At 45.2% G+C, this 20957-nt stretch overlaps 1 protein-coding gene and 1 long non-coding RNA gene across 11 annotated transcripts in view; one reads left to right on the forward strand and one right to left on the reverse strand.

Annotated features, from left to right (window-relative positions):
- Positions 1 to 869: 869 nt before the first annotated feature.
- Positions 870 to 3904, reverse strand: LOC145865486 (uncharacterized). Its single transcript, XR_014383003.1, has 2 exons — positions 3608 to 3904; positions 870 to 1388 (listed from the first exon to the last, which is right to left on the reverse strand). It is a non-coding gene; the product is annotated as an uncharacterized LOC145865486 (long non-coding RNA).
- A 15192-nt stretch (positions 3905 to 19096) lies between these two features.
- Positions 19097 to 20957, forward strand: part of LOC106589429 (calcium/calmodulin-dependent protein kinase type II subunit gamma) — a 37660-nt gene continuing 35799 nt past the window's right edge. For all 10 annotated transcript variants that reach the window (XM_014179403.3, XM_014179408.3, XM_014179409.3 and 7 more), the window contains exon 1: positions 19097 to 19297. In XM_014179403.3, the coding sequence (XP_014034878.1) occupies positions 19230 to 19297 (68 nt within the window). In that variant the 5' untranslated portion in view covers positions 19097 to 19229. The remainder of the gene's footprint in view (positions 19298 to 20957) is intronic.

The raw sequence follows: 20957 nt of genomic DNA on the forward strand, positions 1-20957 counted from the left end.
AACAGTGTGTGAGGACAAAAATGTCAATACAAGCACTGGTGACATTTTTTTTATTAGAGCCTTTCTCGGTTATTTTGAGATGAGCTAAAGCAGCAAGAGGGGAGAAATGGTCTACAATGCTGGCCATATAATTTTTTTTTTAATGTTTCTGAAGTGATATTTGTCAGTTAAAGCTAGCATGAGGGACAAGTAGCTAGCCACTATGAGGTTTGTTTTGAGAAAAGTCAGCTACCTTTTAAGCTACCAAGGTATAGCTAACTAGCTAGCTTGTTACATTTCTCTCACGATTATAAAGCTAATAACATTTTAATAAAAACAGCATATTATTGACCTAAAATGTTTGCTGTACTGTCCATCCATGGGAACAACTGCAATCATTTTGCAAACATTGCTAAAGTGAATTAAATAAAATCAAACCTCATAAAATGTTACCTGTAATGCTCATCTCCTGTAGCCTAATTGTTATCTCCTTATTTTCATACTGTACCTAAATTACAAGGGTTGGACTTGCACCAAACAATTTTATGTCAGCACTTAAAAGGCATGTACAAAATCTGGTATATGGTTTGCCTCATATTCATTGTCTACTGGTATCATTTTAAACTGAGAACATACTGTATAGCTCAATATGTAAACAACATGTGAATTTAGCTATTATCTGCTTCAGATGACAGATGCCCATAAGGCCGGTAATGCCATCATACTGTAGGCCTAAGGCTGCTTTGGCGATGCATGCCATATGATAATTTTCTAAATGGATTCACATAGCTGATATACTGAGAGAGTGACAATCAAATAAAACAGATTGGAGAACATACAGTTAGACAAAAATGAAATGTTCATTTGAGAATTCAACACAGACACAGAACCCCTTCCCCTCTTTATTTCAGGGTTCTGATTTAATCAACATTGACACTAGTTCATTTTGAATAATAGTTGAACAATTAAAACAAGTTTAAACAACTCACATCTAAGAATTATCACTTAAAAATGTACAAATAAGCAAACTCGCATGTAAAGATTAGACATCTTAGTCTAAACAACAATAGATAATCGAGTAGTGAAAAAGTAGGCTAGTATTACTAAAGCATAATTTCAGGTGAACAAAAAAATCAGCTGACGTCAAATTAACAATGGTTTAATAATCCAACAGGGGCAGGCAATAGACCGGTCAAGGCAGGCAGGAGTCAGTAAACCAGAGGTGGGGCAACGGTACCGGACGGCAGGCAGGCTCAGGATAGGCAGAGGTCAATAATCCAGAGGTGGGGCAATGGTACAGGTAGGCAGGCAGGCTCAGGCAGAGTGGTCAGGCAGGCGGACTCAGAGTAAGGACGGGCAAGGGTCAAAACCAGGAAGGCAAGAAAAAGAGAGCCTGGGAAAAGCAGGTGCTGAGGGGAAAAAAAACGCTGGTTGACTTGACAGACAAGAAGAACTGGCAACCGACCAACAGAGAACACAGGTATAAATACACAGGGGATAATTGGGAAGATGGGCGACACCTGGAGGGGTGCAGACAATCACAAAGACAGGTGAAACAGATCAGGATGTGACAATTGTAATAAGTTTATACATTGTTTGTGATGTTTAACTGTATTGTATACAACATTTGCTAACATAGGTAGGCCATGGCATATAGCCTTCAAACTCAACTCTGGACCTCAAAGCCAGTTCCACTGCATTTTTTCATTGTTTTCAGGTGTTGCAGGTGTGATTGCAGGGTACAGTGAACATCTTAGTCCTACATGTTGTGAAATAAGTGAAATAAAATTATGAAAATGGTCATAAAAAATCGAAAAAGCACCATATACATCATAACTGTAGCAGTGATGAATAAATAAAATGTCCATGGGGGGGGGGGGGGGGGGGGGGGATAACCATCGGGGGAGCAGCATGACCATTGAGGGGGTGTGGGGACCAAGTGAAATAAAAACAAAAGTTATATTAAACAAAATCAATAATATACATATTAACAAATGTAACAGTGATGAATGTCGTTGGGGTGGGGGCAGAGTAAAAGTCAGTTGGGGGGCTGGGGGGAAAATGTCCATAGAGGGAGCAGCATGTAAGGTAAGTGACCTTTGAGGGGGGTGGGGGAAAAATGTACATGAGGGAGTAGCGGTGGGGAGTAGGTAGCTGACTAGTGGTGGCTATTCAGCAACCTGATGGTCTGTGGGTAGAAACTATTGGCTTGTCTTCCAGTTTTTCCAATATGCTCCTGTACTGCCCGTGTCTGAATTATTGAACTGGGGAAAACAGAGCATGGCTTGGGTGGCTGGGGTCCCTGAAGATCTTGGGCTTCCTGTGACACCTGGTGTTGTAGGTGTCCTGTAGGGCAGGCAGTGTGCACCCAATGGTGCGTTTGGCTGCACGTATCACCCTCTGAAGTGCCTTGTGGTCCGTGGCGGTGGGGTTGCCGTACCAGGCTGTGATGCAGCCCGCCAGTATGCCCTCGATGGTGCTCCTGTAAAACACCGTGAGGGCTCTTGGGGACAAGCCCAATTTCTTCAGCATCCTGAGGTTGAAGAGTCACTGTCGTGCCTTTCTCACCAAGGTGTCCATGTGGTTAGACCATTTCAGCTTCTCTGAGATGTGTACACAGAGGAATTTGAAGTTATTGACCGTCTCCACAGTGGCCACGTTGATGAGGATGGGGGCGTATCCATCCTGGTTCCGCCTGAAGTCCACAATCAGCTCCTTTGTTTTGCTAACATTGAGGGAGAGGTTGTTTACCTGGCACCACGCCGTCAGAGTGCCTACCTCCTCCCTGTAGGCTGTCTCGTCATTGTTGGTATTCAGGCCTACTACTGTTGTGTCGTCAGCGAAATTGAATATGGAGTTGGAACTGTGTGAGGCCACACAGTCATGTGTATACAGGGAATACAGGAGGGCCTGAGGACACACCGTTGTGGGGCCCCCGTGTTGAGAATCAGTGTCGAGGTGGTAATGTTGCCTACCTTCACCACCTGGGGGACGCCCATCAGGAAGTCCAGGTCCCAGTTGCATAGGGAGGAGTTCAGACCCAGGGCTGTGAGCTTTGTAATGAGCTTAGCCTTCAATACCATATCTCTCTGTCCTCAAGGTTTAACCCTTTTAGGTCAGGGCTCTTCAACCCTGTTTCTGGAGAGCTACCTTTCTGTAGGTTTTCACTCCAACGCCAGCAGTAACTAACCTGATTCAGCTTCAGTCAGCTAATTATTAGAATCAGGTGTGCTAGATTAGGGTTGGAGCAAAAACCTACAGGACTGTAGCTCTCCAGGAACATGGTTGGAGATCCCTGCTCTAGGGACTGGAACTTGAGATTATTTTCATAATGTCCTCCCACAAAATTACCTGCCCTATCCAGTAGCCTTTACTGACAGCTGGAGCTGCAATTTCACCCTCTTCCATGGCTGTTATGTACAAATGCATTTGGAGACTGTTTTACATCATGATAGCTAGCTAATAGGAAGTTAGCTAGCTGATGACATTTTATTCATTTAAGTAAACAGTGCGTGAAGTTAGAAACCTAGCTAGCTAGCAGCTCAGTTGAGTTAGCCTACAAAGTGGCCAACTGTAGCCAGCTAGCTAATAATAAAACATTTAACATTTAGAAAATGTATTTACTTACTTGAATAGGTTATCCCACTGCCTCCGTTTTTTGGGGTCCTTACAAAAACTAAATAATGGGCGATCTTCACAATATTTTCAGTGGTCGCAAAGCGCAGCCAGCAGCCATGTGGACGAATGGAGAAAAGGAAAAAAAGTGTTCGTCACCAGAGCAGTTTAGAACGTGTCGTGACTTTTGACTTTACCAGTGTATCCACTTTCAAGTTAAATAAATATAAATAGAAGACTGTCGGCAACACTTGATAACTAGCACTTGAAACTATAGGCAAAAACTACCCAGACGGAAAATAGTGTCATGACATGCCCTGAGGGAAGGATCATAGTCCCCCTCCCCTCTCTCTCTCCACAGTTTTATGACAGGTCATGAATACCTGGTAGAAACTGCCATGCAGTATTGAGAGAGAGAGAGAGAGAGTCTACAGAACAAAGAGCTTCTCTTAGTTCAAAACTCCTAATCCCCAAAATGGGAGAACTAAACAATATTTCTACTTTTGAGAATGTGGGAATGGCCCGTGGACACTTAAGGGACAGTCATGTTGAGTGTGTTTCATTTGGTGATCTCATGAAGGACAGGAAACACACACAACTGTATCTCTTAAAGTGTACATTTCCCAGCTGTCAGGTTTGGCCGGGTGCGTGGAGCAGGCACAGGGTATACTGGGCTGTGGAGGCGCACTGGAGGTCTGGAGCTTATGGATGTCACAACCTGTCCTGGCTGGATAACCTCGGTAGCCCGACAAGCGCGAGGCGTTGTGACAGGTCGCACAGGTTTGTGTTGTCGAACTGGGGTTACCGTGCGTAGAGCTGGCGCAGGATAACCTGGACCGAGAAGATGCACCGGAGACCAGGAACGCTGAGCAGGCATACTCCTTCCTGGCTCAATGCCAACTCTAGCACAGCACCTGTGAGGAGCTTGCACTGAGCGCACCGGGCTGTAGCTGCGCACTGGCGACACAGTGCGTATCTCAGCATAACATGGTGCTTGCTCAATCACTCGCCCCCAACAGTAAGCATGGGGAGTTGGCTCAGGTCTCCAACCTGACTCTGCCAATCTCCCCGTGTGCCCCCCCCAAAATAATTTTTGGGGCTGTCTCTCGCCCTTGCCTAGTTGTTGGTACAGCGCCTCATAATGACGCCGCTCTGCTTTAGCTGCCTCAATCTCCTCCCTCAGACGGCGATACTCCCCAGCCTGCCTCCAGGGTCCTTTTCCATACAGAATTTCCTCCCAGGTCCATTTCTGTTGCTCCTGGGTACGCTGCTTGGTCCTTTTGTGGTGGGTGATTCTGTCACGTCTGTCGAAAGGATCGGACCAAAGTGCAGCGTGGTTGTAGTTCCACATTTTATTAAATCCATGAAACTTTGCAAAACAGAAATAACTGAATTACAAAACAACAAACCGTGACGCAGAGAGAAACAAACACTACTCAAAAGATAATCACCCACAAAACCCAGGAAGAATAACCCCTACTTAAATATGATCTCCAATCAGAGGTAACGAGGACCAGCTGCCTCCAATTGGAGATCAACCCCCCAAAAAACAACATAGAAGTAGAAAAACTAGAACTTAAACATAGAAATAGAAAACATAAAAAAACACAAAACACCCCCTGTCACGCCCTGACCTACTCTACCATAGAAAATCACATCTTACTATGGTCAGGACGTGACAATCTCATTGACTACAAGACTGTCAAGGTGCCATAGTAGCCAATCCCCTGTGTAATGGATGCCTACAGCGTGTAAGCAGGCAACACCATATTTTTGATGTACAAAGATAGTCACTCGGTGGACATTCGATGTTGCCATTAAGTCAAACATCATCAGATAACATTGGCAATAGATTTGTTCCTACCAACCTAAGGTTTGATTTTATACCCCCCATGTAGCTATAGCTCAAACACAGACCTAATCGAAGCTTACCTTTGCTGTTTGGTGAAAACGTTGTGTAAAATAAACATTTTGACTCTAGGGGCTGGTGGTCAATAACGGTAGGTCACAGGCAGATAAGATATCCTCATGATCTGTGGAGGCCCGGCTTTCGGGGTGTGTATCAGCGTATTCTGTGTTTATTTCGTTTATACTTCACAGTTGAACTAAGCTCATGAGGCATTTAATTAATTCAGAAGTCCAAAAATGTATGAAGCAACTGCATATTGCCCCTTTAAACAGTACATTACTGTAACCGCACAGCATTGTGGGATTGGCAACTTACAACTTTTTCAAAACAATTCTGAGTAATAGGATTGAGAGACATCAAAGTCTGGAGTGAACCAACCGAACAATGTGTATAGGGTACTTGGGGGTAACTAGCCCCACCATAATTCACATTAAGACCCCAAGATGTCACAAAATTATTTTCCCAACACTCCCTGGCTTCCACTGCTCTTGCTCAACAACAAAATGTCCCCTGTGTCATCACAACGTTTCTAGATATTTCAACAAAACGACTGGTGTTAAGTTGATCACATTTTTTGAAATGTTGAAAAAGTTGTAGATATGCCTCCCCTCCACTAGGGACTGATAGCTTAATAGTTAATGTTACTTTTTTTTTGCCTTTTAGTTATTTTACACAGAATTTTATGTAATTTAGCTAGATAGCTAGCTATGTTTTTAAGAGAGCTGGGGACTGGATTAAGTGTAAACAGTGCATAAGGCTCATGAGTTGTGCTCCAATTTTACTGGGGATAGCTTTATTTGTGATCTATGTACAAATTAGAATCGTGCAATAGCAGAGCATAAGAGTTGCCACATCAATGTTACTACAGTACTTTAAAAAAAAAAAAATCTAAAAATGACATTACAACATTTCATGAAATAACAAAAAGTGTCAACCGTAGCCATTTATTTTCCTTTATAGTTTATTTACCTAAGCATGGCCTTCATCCACATACTAGGGGGGGCTAGTTACCCCCTACGACATTTATATGATTTACAACATTAATTACCCTGAATATTACACTGTAATGAATAACTGATTTATACAGTACATTTGTACGTTTACACTGCAGCATACTGTAAATTATGGTGCATTGTTGGAAAATGTTGTGGGCAGGGAAAGAATCGCTGTTACGTCTGGAATACGGGTGAAGCGTAACCGTTCCGGTGCGCCTCTCAAAACAGTGGTATACGCAATTCTATTGGACTGAGTTGTGTACAGGGCAGGATTTGGGATTATGAACGGACAATTATGTGGTGTCTTAGTTACAGACTTATAGGGTTGCGTCAATGTGAAAAAAAAAAGGTTTTGTTGTCTTTGCCTGAACAGTGTGTAACGGCTATCGTAGAGAGGGGACCAAAGCGCAGCGTGTTGAGTGCTCATGATGAAATGTATTTAAACTCAAAACCACAAAAGACAAAATAACAAAGAGAAAACAATCAGCTCACAGTTGTGTCAGGTACATAGACTAAACAGAATACAACTACCCACAAACACAGGTGGAAAAAACCCCTACTTAAGTATGATCTCCAATTAGAGACAACAAGGACCAGCTGCCTCTAATTGGAGATCACCCCAACAACAAAAAAACATAGAAATAGAAAACTAGAACTAAACATAGATATAGAAAACATAGAAAAACACAAAACACCCCCTGTCACGCCCTGACCTACTCTACCATAGAAAATGACATCTTACCATGGTCAGGACCTGACACAGTGATACAATATAATTTTGAGTTTTGCTCTATACTATTTCTGTGTGATTATTTTGTTCCAATTTCATGAATAAGGTGTACAACGAAATATGAAGGCTTCAGTTTCTCTATTGTTATTTTTAGTTTTCTATAGTTTTGAACCTGTTTTATGTTGCCTTTTATTGCTATGAATCAGAGTGTACGTTACATAGTGTTGGCCAGTAGGGTAACTTGTTGCCATTTTCTGTGTATTTTTCCTTTTGTGTGTCATATTGGAACATGCTAATCATGGGATTTATACAGAGCAAGGGCCAGAGTCAGTGGCTCTCCATGAGTATCCAAACTTTACTGCTGGGCCTTATGTCACTAGGAGAGATCCCCCAGGGGAAATCACTTCCTTTCTTAGTACCTTTTACACATCTGACAATGATAAAATGAAGAGGATGATGATGATGAAAATGTTAAACAGGCCAAAGCAGCTGCTGCAGCTGATCTGGTTCTGTTACAAGCACAGGTAGCTTCTCTTACTGACAGTGGCATCTCCGAAGAATGATTACAAAGATTCCCTAGACAGTAACATTAACAGAGAAGAGAGCTACAGGGACTATGTAGATCAAAAGGCGATATCTCTTGAAAACCATATGATGGGTGTCCTCAATTATCTTATCAATGATGTAGTAAATTGTTTCTTATGCAGAGATGAGTAAAGTCAAACATTCCAGCTCCACTACATTCCAGCACCACACAGTCATTACTATACACCGCTGGTCTGAGTCGTATCCCAGTCATGACTCCCAGTAACCTGGCCGGTGCCGCCTGTCTATATACTAACCCTCCCATCAGTCTTGAATTCCCTACCTTTGGAGAGTCTAGTGAAGCAGATGCTCAACTTCATAGAGCAGTGTGATAACTTTCTCCATGTAAGACTGCTCGCTGATGCTGAACTAATGGAAGCACTTTCTGCTGTCTTAAAGGGGCCAACATGCAGTTGGTGGTTGGCTGAAAAGACCACAATTGGGCCACTTTCAAAGAGGCTTTCCAGTCAGCCTTCTTGCCCACTGTCACGTCCTGACCAGTAGAGGGTGTAGTTGGGTCAGGACGTGGCAGAAGGGAGTGAGTGTTTTATTGTTTCATTTAATTTTGGCCGTGTGACTTCCAATCAAGCACAGCTGTAGAGGGTTGTGGTTGATTGGGAGTCACACATAAGTTGCCTACGTTTCCGTTGTATGGTGTGGGTAATTGTGCTTGTCACTGTTGTTGCACCTGACAGGACTGTGTTGGCTGTCAGTTTTGTTGTTTTGTTAATTGCATAGTGTTCGTAACATTAAAAATGACGAACCCTAACTCCGCCGCATTTTGGTCCACTTCTTCCGTAGACAGCCGTTACAGAATTACCCACCAAACCAGGACCAAGCGGCGGAAGAGGAAGGAGCAGCAGGACTACTGCGTTATGGACAAATGGACGTGGGAACAGATCCTGGACGGAGAGGGACCATGGACTCAGGCTGGGGATTATCGCCTCCCGCAGTGGGAGATTGAAGCGGCGAGAGCGGAGAGGCGATACTACGAGGAGAGAGAGCGCAACGAGCGCGAGAGGCAGCCCCAATAATTTTTTTGGGGGGGGCACACGGGACAGTCGGTGGAGCTGAGGTCGGAACCAGAGCCAGTCGGGATGACATTGGATGTGAGCGAGGGATATGAGACAGAGACTGTGACGGGGTTAATGGGAAAATTAGGAGAGAGAGATGAGAGAGCTGCTAGTGTGGTGCATAAAGTACGGCATTCGCCCTAATGAGCGTGTCGTGGGTATGATGTCACCTGAGGCAGCTCTCCATACTCGTCCTGAGGTGCGTGCTGGTTGTCTGGTAAAGACTGTGCCTGCGCCCAGAAACAGGCCTCCTGCATGTCTTCCCAGCCCTGCACATCCTGTACCTACGCCCAGAACCAAGCCTCCTGCATGTCTTCCCATCCTGGTCAAGCCCGTGCCTCCTCCACGGACCAGTACTCCAGTGGGTCTCCCTATCTGGGTCAAGCCCGTGTCTCCTCCACGGACCAGTCCTCCAGTGGATCTCCCTATCCTGGTCAAGCCCGTGTCTCCTCCACGGACCAGTCCTCTAGTGGGTCTCCCTATCCTGGTCAAGCCCGTGTCTCCTCCACGGACCGGTCCTCCAGTGGGTCTCTCCACCCTGGTCTCTCCTGTGCCACCTCCTCAAACCAGGCCTCCAGCGGGCCTTCCCAGACTGGTGAGTCCAGGGCCTGCGCCCAGAGCCAGGCCTCCGTTATGTCTCCCCAGCCTGGTGAATCCTGAGTCGGAGCTGCCCGCCAGTCAACAGTCGTCGGAGCTGCCCGCCAGTAAACAGTCGTCGGAACTGCCAGAGTGGCCGGACTGCCCTGTTCTGCCAGAGTGGCCGGACTGCCCTGTTCTGCCAGAGTGGCCGGACTGCCCTGTTCTGCCAGAGTGGCCGGACTGCCCTGTTCTGCCAGAGTGGCCGGACTGCCCTGTTCTGCCAGAGGTGCCCGCCTGCCCTGATCTGCCAGGGTGCCCGGCCTGTCAGGATCTGCCTGAGTGGCCCCTCCGGTCCTCCGGCCCAGCCCGAGTGGCCCTCCTGTCCTCCGGCCCAGCCCGAGTGGTCCGCATGTCCTCCGGCCCAGCCCGAGTGGCCCGCATGTCTTCCGACCCAGCCAGAGTGGTCCGTCTGCCAGGGTCAGCCCAAGTGGTCCGTCTGCCCGGCGCAGCGATCGGCGCCAACAGAGTGGGCGACGCCGAAGGTGGAGCGAGGTCCACGTCCTGCACCTGAGCCACCTCCAGGATAGGTGGGTTGGGGAGGGAGGGTGTAGCACAGTGCCGTCGGTGACGGCAGCCACCCTCCCTTCCCTCCCTTATTGTTTAGGTGTTCCTTTTGTTGGGGATTTTTTTTGTGTTTTCCTTTTTTTAGGTGCATCCCGGGGTCTGCACCTTGGGGGGGGGGGGGTACTGTCACGTCCTGACCAGTAGAGGGTGTAGTTGGGTCAGGACGTGGCAGAAGGGAGTGAGTGTTTTATTGTTTCATTTAATTTTGGCCGTGTGACTTCCAATCAAGCACAGCTGTAGAGGGTTGTGGTTGATTGGGAGTCACACATAAGTTGCCTACGTTTCCGTTGTATGGTGTGGGTAATTGTGCTTGTCACTGTTGTTGCACCTGACAGGACTGTGTTGGCTGTCAGTTTTGTTGTTTTGTTAATTGCATAGTGTTCGTAACATTAAAAATGACGAACCCTAACTCCGCCGCATTTTGGTCCACTTCTTCCGTAGACAGCCGTTACACCCACAGACTATGTGACAGAAGTGGAGGAGATGTTGAGAAACACAGTCGAAGAGCCTAACCAGTGCCTCCGTGTTTACACCTATGATTATAGGGTTCTCTGTCTCAAATGGAAGCCAGATATCTCAGAAGATGACCTGGTGAGATACTGAATAACTGCAATACACAAGTGGCCGGCTGTTTGAGAGGTGTAGTGAAGAATGTGGATCAGCTGGTGAAGGTAGGAACCATGGTGGAGAAAGACTGTTCAGCTTCTAAAAAGTACTGGCAGAAAGTGGGCAACCAAAAGGACAAGGATAGAGGGGACAAAAAAGGGGAGAAAGAACCAAGAAAAGGGAGGACATTATAGACCACCAGCAGATATCAATATGGTGCATCAGGGGAGAAGTACCCAAAGTAGGACCGTAACTTTTATTGGTGCCTATGGATATGGGTGGATTGAAGGGAGAGGCTGTCTTGGACACTGGTACACTCATGCAAGAGTGCTTGTTGAAGAAGATGTCCGCAGACTCAGTGTCTGATGACCTGTGAACAAGAACTTTGTTGTGGAAAAGTACACCAAGCGCTAGGCAAGAAGAAGTTGATTTACGATGGATGTACTGGTCTATGGATACCTACATCATGTCTGATGCCTACCTGGCGTTCCCTTTGATTATTGGCCTTGACTTCCTCTCAAAGACTGAAGCCATAATCAACCTAGGGGAGCATACCTATGGGGGTCAAAACGGATAAAGACCATTCCTTTTTCGATTTCATCCAAAAGAGGCTGATGAGTGCAAATGGCAGGTGGAAAAACCCAAGATTCATCATCCCAATGTTAGTCTGTACAGTACATAGCATTGCCGTGTGAGAAAGGCCTTCCAACACTGACCCCTATGGGTGTTACAGAGACGCTGCACCCCTGGGATGCGGACCAGCCAGATGTGTTGCAAGAGCTCATCAGTACATGACCCACAGTGACCTCTGGTGTTCTGGGAAAGACCTCAGTGCGAAAGCACAAGATCTTCAACCTTGATGAAGTCCCAGTAAAGCATACAGGGTCTCTCCACTCAAGAAGAAGATCACCAATGAACAAACCAGACAGATGTTGCAACATCGTTGAGACATCCAACTCAGCATGGGCTTTGCCAGTAGTCCTGGTTCAAAAGCCAAATGGATCATACATGTTTTGTGTGGACTACCGTCAGGTCAACACAATAACACTCCAAGATGCCTATGCAATGCCCAGGTGATCGCCTACGCCTCCAGAGGTATCCGTGGAGCGGAATATAACTATTCTACCTCTGAGAAGGAGTGGTTTTCTCTTGTCTGGGAAGTAGAGAAATGGAGGCACTACCTTGAAGGAGTAGAGTTTGAGGTGTATACAGACCATGCTGCTCTCTCCTGGGTGTTCAACTGCCCCAAAACCACATCTCGCCTGACTCGATGGATCCTAAGGCTTCAGCAGTTCCACTTCAAGGTACACTACCGGAAAGGTTGCCTTAACCTGGGCCCAGATGCTCTGTCCAGAGCCTTTGAACCCATAACTGGGGCTGGCTTTCCATGTCTCGCTGTCGTCTCCACCAAATGTCGCTGTGATCTGCCCAACACACTAATTGAAATCAAAACAACAACCCAGAAGTGTGACATATGTCAAAAAACACCAAAATGGACAGCAGACCAGAATGCATTGGGTTTGAAGACCACCAAGGCATCTTCTATCGTAGAGTTCCTTTGAAGGATGATGGGGCAAAGTAGCAGTTGGTTGTTCCCCAAGCACTGATCTCCAGTTCTCTACACTACCTCCATGAGAACCTTCTAGGGGTCATCTAGGACAACTGAAGACCTTAATACTTGTTCTGGAAGTTGCCTGGCGGCCCAGTGTGGGTAAAGATGTATGGGAGCACATAAAGTACTGCAACACCTGCTGACAGTGCAAAGCATACAACAACATCTTCAGACCACTGAGGTCAACAAACCAGGAAACACCCTTGGTTGATCTGATTCTAACCAGTAAGAGGAACAGAAATATATACCTGCTGGTCATAGTTGATTATTACACCAAGTGGATCGAGATGTTCCCTCTGAGAGACAGCAAAACACACCACATCACCAAGATGCTGAAGGAGGAAATCTTTGCCCGGTGGGGGGGTCCCACGATTCCTGGTGTCCGACCGGGGTCCCCAATTCCCCTGCCAGCTGCTCTCTGACCTATGTCCTGAGAGGTCACTCAGAAGCTCACTACCAGCTACCACCCACAGACTAACCTTACCGAATGGTTGAACCGCACTGTCAAGACAATGATTGCCTCCTTCATAGGAGAGCATCACAGAACATGGGACCTAAACGCAGCTCAACTGGAAACCACAGGAAAAGCTCCTGCTGAGTTGGCACTGGGGTGGCATCTGAAAGGTCCCCTTGAGAGACTGATCTACAAGCCACCTTTGCCACAACAAGCAGCTTACAATCTGATTGAGAGACAGCAGAAGAGGTTCACCGAGTGGGTGTTCACCGAGCCAAACAAGCTAAATATTACAATTCTCGGAGGAAGGATGCGCAATTCCAACTGGGAGATTGAGTCTTTCTAAGGCCATAGACAATTACATGGCACAGTTAGCGCCAAAGTGGGCAGGTCCAGCTAAAGTGTTAAAGAAACTATGACCAGTGAACTACAGAGATTAATGGGGCAGCCCAGTAGGGAAAGAGAACTCTGTCAATGTGGTGATACAGCCTCCCGGGGGGCCTTAAGTGAAAACCATACATGGTAATCTAACTAAAGGGCAAAAGGTAATCCCTAGACCAATAATTGTATGTAAAGAACAATGATACACAGACTGATATTTTCCCAACAGATACTAAGGGTATGTCTGGTCTATGATCTATGAACTTCATGTTTATCATTTTGATTGAATGCGCTGACAAATGCTGTATCTTTAAGAAATGGGGGGTGATGGGAGAAAAGGTGTGTGGTAGAAGGCCTGTTGGTTTGCACCAGAACAGAGAGTAATGCCGCTCCTGAGTCTGTCCGTGAGGTTTATTTATTGAGAATTATTATGTAAATGTTTGTTTAGATTTGTGTTATGTGTCAGGTGCACCTCTCAAAACAGCAAGAGTATACCGTTCTAAGGGGGATTTCCAGAATACATTGTTGGACAGTTCCCTTTCTTACCTCACGGTGAGATCAATATTTTTTTCCTTGTTGATTTTATTGACACACTGATATTCTTTACTTTTTAAGGCTGGTGACGTTTTCCTTTGTGTTGGATTATAACGACTGAGTCTCACGCTCTTGCAACCGTGTCACGGGGCAGATCGGATTTCTATTGGACTGAATTGTGTACAGGGCGGGATTTGGGATTTTAAACAGACAATTATTGGGTGTTTTTAGGGTGCGCTCGTAAATTCAGTCTGGCAATCTACTCCGAATTCAGAGCACTAGATCTGAGTTTTTCAGAGCGCAGAATAACTGATGCATTCACGAACGCTCAAACCCTGTTGAATATGGCCGGTGTCAGTAAACGTAGGCAAGAAAGCGTAATTTAATTGTTGCCAGCAACACAGTTAGTCACCAATGCTCTAGATAACATGAAAACAGTCTAAATAGCTCTGCTAGGGCGCGTAAACTGGTCAGAGTGAGGGTTTCTCTCATTTGTGTTTAGAAGTAGCTAGCAAGCTAGGCAACTAAAGCCAGTTTGCTTGGGTGCTTGACTGACGTGAGGTCAGAACGCTCAGAGCGTCCAGGGGTGCGCTATGAACGCTCTGAGAGTGAAACGCTCTGGATTTACAAACGGACAATATAACAATGCTTTGAATTTACGAACGCCCAGAGCGCACTCTTAACACGCACTCTGGCACTCCAGATTGAATTTACGGACACAACCTTAGTTATGGACTCACAGGTTTGGGTCATTGTGAAAATAGTGTTTTTTGTTGTCTTTGCCTGAACGTTGATGCAATATAATTTTGAGTTTGGCACTATACTGTTTGAGTGACTTATTTTGTTCCAATTTCTTAAGGTGTACAAAGAAAAAGGCTTCAGTTTCTTTAGTTATTTTCCGTTTTTTATAGTTTGAACCTGTTTTATCTAGCCTTTTATTGCTGTGAATCAGACACCGTTACAGGCTTATTAACATACACTGCTCAAAAAAATAAAGGGAACACTTAAACAACACAATGTAACTCCAAGTCAATCACACTTCTGTGAAATCAAACTGTCCACTTAGGAAGCAACACTGATTGACAATAAATTTCACATGCTGTTGTGCAAATGGAATAGACAACAGGTGGAAATTATAGGCAATTAGCAAGACACCCCCAATAAAGGAGTGGTTCGGCAGGTGGTGACCACAGACCACTTCTCAGTTCTTATGCTTCCTGGCTGATGTTTTGGTCACTTTTGAATGCTGGCGGTGCTTTCACTCTAGTGGTAGCATGAGACGGAGTCTACAACCCACACAAGTGGCTCAGATAGTGCAGCTCATCCAGGATGGCACATCAATGCGAGTTGTGGCAAGAAGGTTTGCTGTGTCTGTCAGCGTAGTGTCCAGAGCATGGAGGCGCTACCAAGAGACAGGCCAGTACATCAGGAGACGTGGAGGAGGCCGTAGGAGGGCAACAACCCAGCAGCAGGACCGCTACCTCCGCCTTTGTGCAAGGAGGAGCAGGAGGAGCACTGCCAGAGCCCTGCAAAATGATCTCCAGCAGGCCACAAATGTGCATGTGTCTGCTCAAACGGTCAGAAACAGACTCCATGAGGGTGGTATGAGGGCCCGACGTCCACAGGTGGGGGTTGTGCTTACAGCCCAACACCGTGCAGGACGTTTGGCATTTGCCAGAGAACACCAAGATTGGCAAATTCGCCACTGGCGCCCTGTGCTCTTCACAGATGAAAGCAGGTTCACACTGAGCACATGTGACAGACGTGACAGAGTCTGGAGACGCCATGGAGAATGTTCTGCTGCCTGCAACATCCTCCAGCATAACCGGTTTGGCGGTGGGTCAGTCATGGTGTGGGGTGGCATTTCTTTGGGGGGCCGCACAGCCCTCCATGTGCTCGCCAGAGGTAGCCTGACTGCCATTAGGTACCGAGATGAGATCCTCAGACCCCTTGTGAGACCATATGCTGGTGCGGTTGGCCCTGGGTTCCTCCTAATGCAAGACAATGCTAGACCTCATGTGGCTGGAGTGTGTCAGCAGTTCCTGCAAGAGGAAGGCATTGATGTTATGGACTGGCCCGCCCGTTCCCCAGACCTGAATCCAATTGAGCACATCTGGGACATCATGTCTCGCTCCATCCACCAACGCCACGTTGCACCACAGACTGTCCAGGAGTTGGCGGATGCTTTAGTCCAGGTCTGGGAGGAGATCCCTCACGAGACCATCCGCCACCTCATCAGGAGCATGCCCAGGCGTTGTAGGGAGGTCATACAGGCACGTGGAGGCCACACACACTACTGAGCCTCATTTTGACTTGTTTTAAGGACATTACATCAAAGTTGGATCAGCCTGTAGTGTGGTTTTCCACTTTAATTTTGAGTGTAACTCCAAATCCAGACCTCCATGGGTTGATAAATTGGATTTCCATTGATTATTTTTGTGATTTTGTTGTCGGCACATTCAACTATGTAAAGAAAAGTATTTAATAAGATTATTTCATTCATTCAGATCTAAGATGTGTTATTTTAGTGTTCCCTTTATTTTTTTGAGCAGTATATTTTGAGGCTACATTTGTGCAACCTGTCAGTGAGAGTGCTGTACCAATTTCACTGGTACGTGATAGTAGTTCCCCAACAATTAAATGTGTATAGGGGCAGTAGCACGTACATCTTGGTGGGGCAAACAAAAAAAACTAATGTTTAGATGCATGCCAACAAAGCCACAACACAACATTAAACAATACATTAATTGCACTATAACGGTGATAAAGCTATCCCAACAGCAGAGTCACAACAGCAGTCCCACTACCTTACCATTACTACACCTGGCTATCAGTGGAGCCTTGTCTGGCAGCAAAACAGTTAATTCAGCCTCATTTACTGCCTTTAAAAAAAACATGGCTGATATGGCTGACTTGCTTATGTAACCGATGTGAAATGGCTAGTTAGTTAGCGGTGGTGCGCGCTAATAGCGTTTCAATCGGTTGACGTCACTCGCTCTGAGACCTGAAGTAGTTGTTCCCCTTGCTCTGCAAGGGCTGCGGCTTTAGTGGCGCGATGGGTAACGATGCTTCGTGGGTGTCAGTTGTTGATGTGTGCAGAGGGTCCCTGGTTCAAGCCCAGGTTGGGGTGAGGAGAGGGACGGAAGCTAAACTGTTACATTGATGCTGTTGACCCGGATCACTGGTTGCTGCGGAAACGGGGGGTGAATGTAACCGATGTGAAATGGCTAGTTAGTTACCGGTGGTGCGCGCTAATAGCGTTTCAATCGGGTGACGTCACTCGCTCTGAGTCCTGAAGTAGTTGTTCCCCTTGCTCTACAAGGGGCGTGATGGGTAACGATGCTTCGTGGGTGTCAGTTGTTAATGTGTGCCGAGGTTCAAGGTGAGGAGAGGGACGGAAGCTATACTGTTACACTTAAACAAATGTGGTTTCTACTGACAATTGAGATGTACAAACTATGGCATAAGGGGACTACAAGCGATAAGGGGCTCTCCGTAATTTCAATTGAGACATTAATGAGCGAGCTACAGTAGGATGGACATAGTCAGCGTAACTATTTGTTCAGCACTTTTGAAATGTACAGTGACAGAATTCAGAATATGGGCCGTTCTTACAGTATTCTCCCTATACACTAATTCAGAACTGTAGGACAAATAAATGGGGCATATAAGCAGACAATGATCCATATAAGCTCTTACAATATTTGATTATGACATTTCTCTAACACATGTACACCACCAAGTCAGAACAGTAGGCTAAGTTATGAGGGGAAAAGGGACCAAATTATAAGGGTGAGGCACATGGGCTACTAACAGCTTACTACACAACATACATTTGGTATTACTTTCTTAGCTACAGTATACATATCTCCCTGGCATATTACATCATTTATGCAGCAGCATACAAGACATTTTTGGACTCACCTCTGATCAGTCCAATCATTGATTTGACATCATTTTATCTGTGGCCAATGACCTTGAGCCTTCTTGGATGGACACTTCTAATGTAACTATGGCAGCACCCAAGGGGCTTGAATTTTCAAGCTCTCCCCGTTGATTTTGCGGTGATGTAGTGTCCCCTTGAGTGACAGAACACTGAGCCAATCACAGCACAACTAGAAAATATGACCAACCCCTACGCTCTCTATTTTCTGCTGGCTGCCCCTCCACCACAGAAAGCACTGAGCTAGGCTCAGCAAGCAAAAAAGAGAATGTTTGTATGCGGCTTTATTAACTAAATGTTTTAATATATTTTTTATATTGTTTGCAAACTGATATGTGACATGTATTAATGACAAAATAACATGCAAAACAGGGAAAAATAAATAAAAATGACAGGTTGCCACGAGAAGTGCACGTGATATAAAATACCAACATGTTGTATTTTATTTATATCACTTGCACTTGTAAAGGCCTTAACAAAGGCTTCCAAACTGGCATTCATGCTGTAATATGTGAACACATTACCTAGCAGCCAACCTGCTTGCACCAATCCCATGCAGTTATGGTAAGATATTGTAAAATACAAACCCTATCTCCCCTCAATGAATTTCATAATCCATCCATTCATTAATTTGTTACAATTACTGTAAAAATATTACATAATGTACTGTACTGTTTTACGGTAACTTGCAGGCAGCCAGTTGCCCGTAAGTTACTGTAAAAACAACAGTAAAAAATATTTGTGAGTATTGGACACCATAAAATACAGTGCGTAACATACTGTACCTATTTCACAGTAATTTACAGGCAACTGGCTGCCTATAAGTTACCGTAACAAGAACAGGAAAGGATTTACAGTGCATGTAATTATTTTATGGGTAGACATTCATCTGGACTTGGGAAGAAGATTTGGTAAAGACATCCATCTGCAAGTTTATGATGATCTTTTTATGTTTGATAATCCAAGATTCTCCACTAACTAACAGCATGTGATTCATTTGTTTAATTCTTGCTAAATATTACATCTATAAAATGAAATTAAGAACACTATCATTCAATATTTTTAAAGGTTTGAATTAAATTACTTTGCCACATTGAATAGTAAGGTCAGTAAGAAAAAGAAAGTAATTAAATATGTTGATACTCTTAAGCTTTTCAAATGTTGGCTATTTGAATGTAAAACTGTGTTTTTGTGTTTATCAGTTTGTGATGTTTTGTGTTCATTTTGAAGGATGTATAGATTTTTGTAACATTTTAATTTGAACCCTTCATATTTTGTACTAAGTGTACGAAATATTAAGAACACCTTCCTTATATTGGGTTGCACCCAAATCAAGGCAGGAGAGGAAGGGTTGTGAGGTCTCAAACGTTTTGTTATAGCTCGCGAACCGCTGAATCACCGAATACTGCCCCGCTCTGATTTACATGACTCTGCTCAAAAACCCTGCTCACATCTCGCGTGACTCTGTCTCTGGCAACCCCCTCCCTTCTCGCTCTCTTTCTTCCAGCCTGTCAGTGCCGTAGCTAGTACAGGAGGGTGACAGTCCTCCCCTAGACCCAGCCTGCAGTACCCTGACCGAGGCTTGGAGACCTTTTCCCCCCCGCTCAGCCATGGCTACTACTATCGTTACATCCACACGCTTTACAGATGAATACCAACTCTACGAGGAGCTTGGGAAGTAAGCGACTGTCGCCGTTTGCTAACGTTAGCTTGCTAATGCACAGTGCCTTGCTGTCTTGTCTTTCCTTCTCCCCAACCCCGTATGCTAACTCGCTCCTTCTTTAGCCAGCTAGCTAGCTGCGATAGCTTGACCCTATTGTCTTTTGCTGGTTGTTGACAGAAGGCGGCTAGCTTGCGTGTCGTAGGTTAGGGACAGAGTTTACAATGTATGTATTTAATGCACTTTGTGTATATGCGATAGCACAACTAGCTAACAATAACGTTAGCGTGTCAACGCCTTGTCTTTTGGTCTGCTGAAAATTGCCAGGCAGGAAGCGTTTGAGCGAAAACACTGACATTTGCTGGCACGGCACGTTGCGTTAGCAGCCTGTTTGACTGTGCTGAATGTTAGCATGTATGATAACTAGCTGTCTGTGGTTGTACAATATTAGGTAATTTGTCTAAACTGCGGTTTTAACTAGCTGTGTATAAGTCTGCAGCTGATGTGTCGAACATAGACCTATAGTTATAGCCCACACGGCCTCCTCCCAAAGCGAAATTGTTTGCACATTACGTAAAACCCTGCACGCCTTCATACAGCAGCCGTAAATATAAATGCCATAAGTAGCATTATAAGCCCCCTAACACACGCTATGTCGCTGTGGCTTAAAAGTACAAGGGTGAGCGTGATGCGGTTTCTCAGAATCTCGATGGCTTTTTTTTTTTTTTTCTGAGAGAACCGGGACGTTTTATTATTATGGGCATCTGTCGGTGGCTCGATCCTCTCGACTCTGATGGTTGTTTTGTATTCCTATCTCTTTAGCCCCAGACCCTGGGTATAGTCGCAGTGTCTGGGCGTCTCTCTGGCATTCTATTGATCCATGATTGGTTTATCAGTTCACACACCTGGGCCGTGTTGAGTAGTGCAACGTTCAGTTAGCAATGTATGTAGAACAGTTGCTTCTCTGACATGTATGCTACTCTTATCATGATCAACAAACAGTCTAGTCATATAGGAAGAACAACCAGAGTATGGCAGTGTGCCCAAAAGGCCCAGACCTCTTGGTACATACTATTATAATCTATCTATAAACATATGCCATTTAGCAGATTTGATCTAAAGGTACTGCGCACATACATTTGTTATCGGTGGCCCTAGTGGGAATCAAACCCACATCTGGTCTTATATTTGTCATGCTATACTAACTGAGCTACCCAGATACTGTAGCACTAACACAGGTAGATGTTGGGCTACAGAGTGGCTGTTTCCAGTGAAAGCTGGGAGAGTCGTTAAACCTGCTTCTGTTTGTCCTCTAATTTAGGTGTGGCCAACCCTCCTGGAGGGCTACTGGCTTGGGTCTGCAGGGTTTCACCTGGTTCCAGCGCTGCTCTAACACACCTGTTACATTTAACTAGCTTGTATCCTAATCAAGACTGAGCTGCTGTGTGATAGAGCAGGGTTGGAGCAAAAGCATGCTCACCCAGTAGCACTCCAGGAGAGAGTTGGCCATCCTTACTCTGTTGTACCAGTCAAGTTTGGAGACACCTACTCTTTCAAGGGTTTTCTTTATTTTTTACTATTTTCTACATTGTAGAATAATAGTAAAGACGTCAACTATAAAATAACACATGGTATCATGTGGTAACCAAAAGTGTTAAACAAATCAAAATATTTTATA

Source organism: Salmo salar, chromosome 28, assembly GCF_965601325.2.
Source record: "Salmo salar chromosome 28, fSalSal1, whole genome shotgun sequence".
Lineage (NCBI taxonomy): Eukaryota > Metazoa > Chordata > Actinopteri > Salmoniformes > Salmonidae > Salmo > Salmo salar.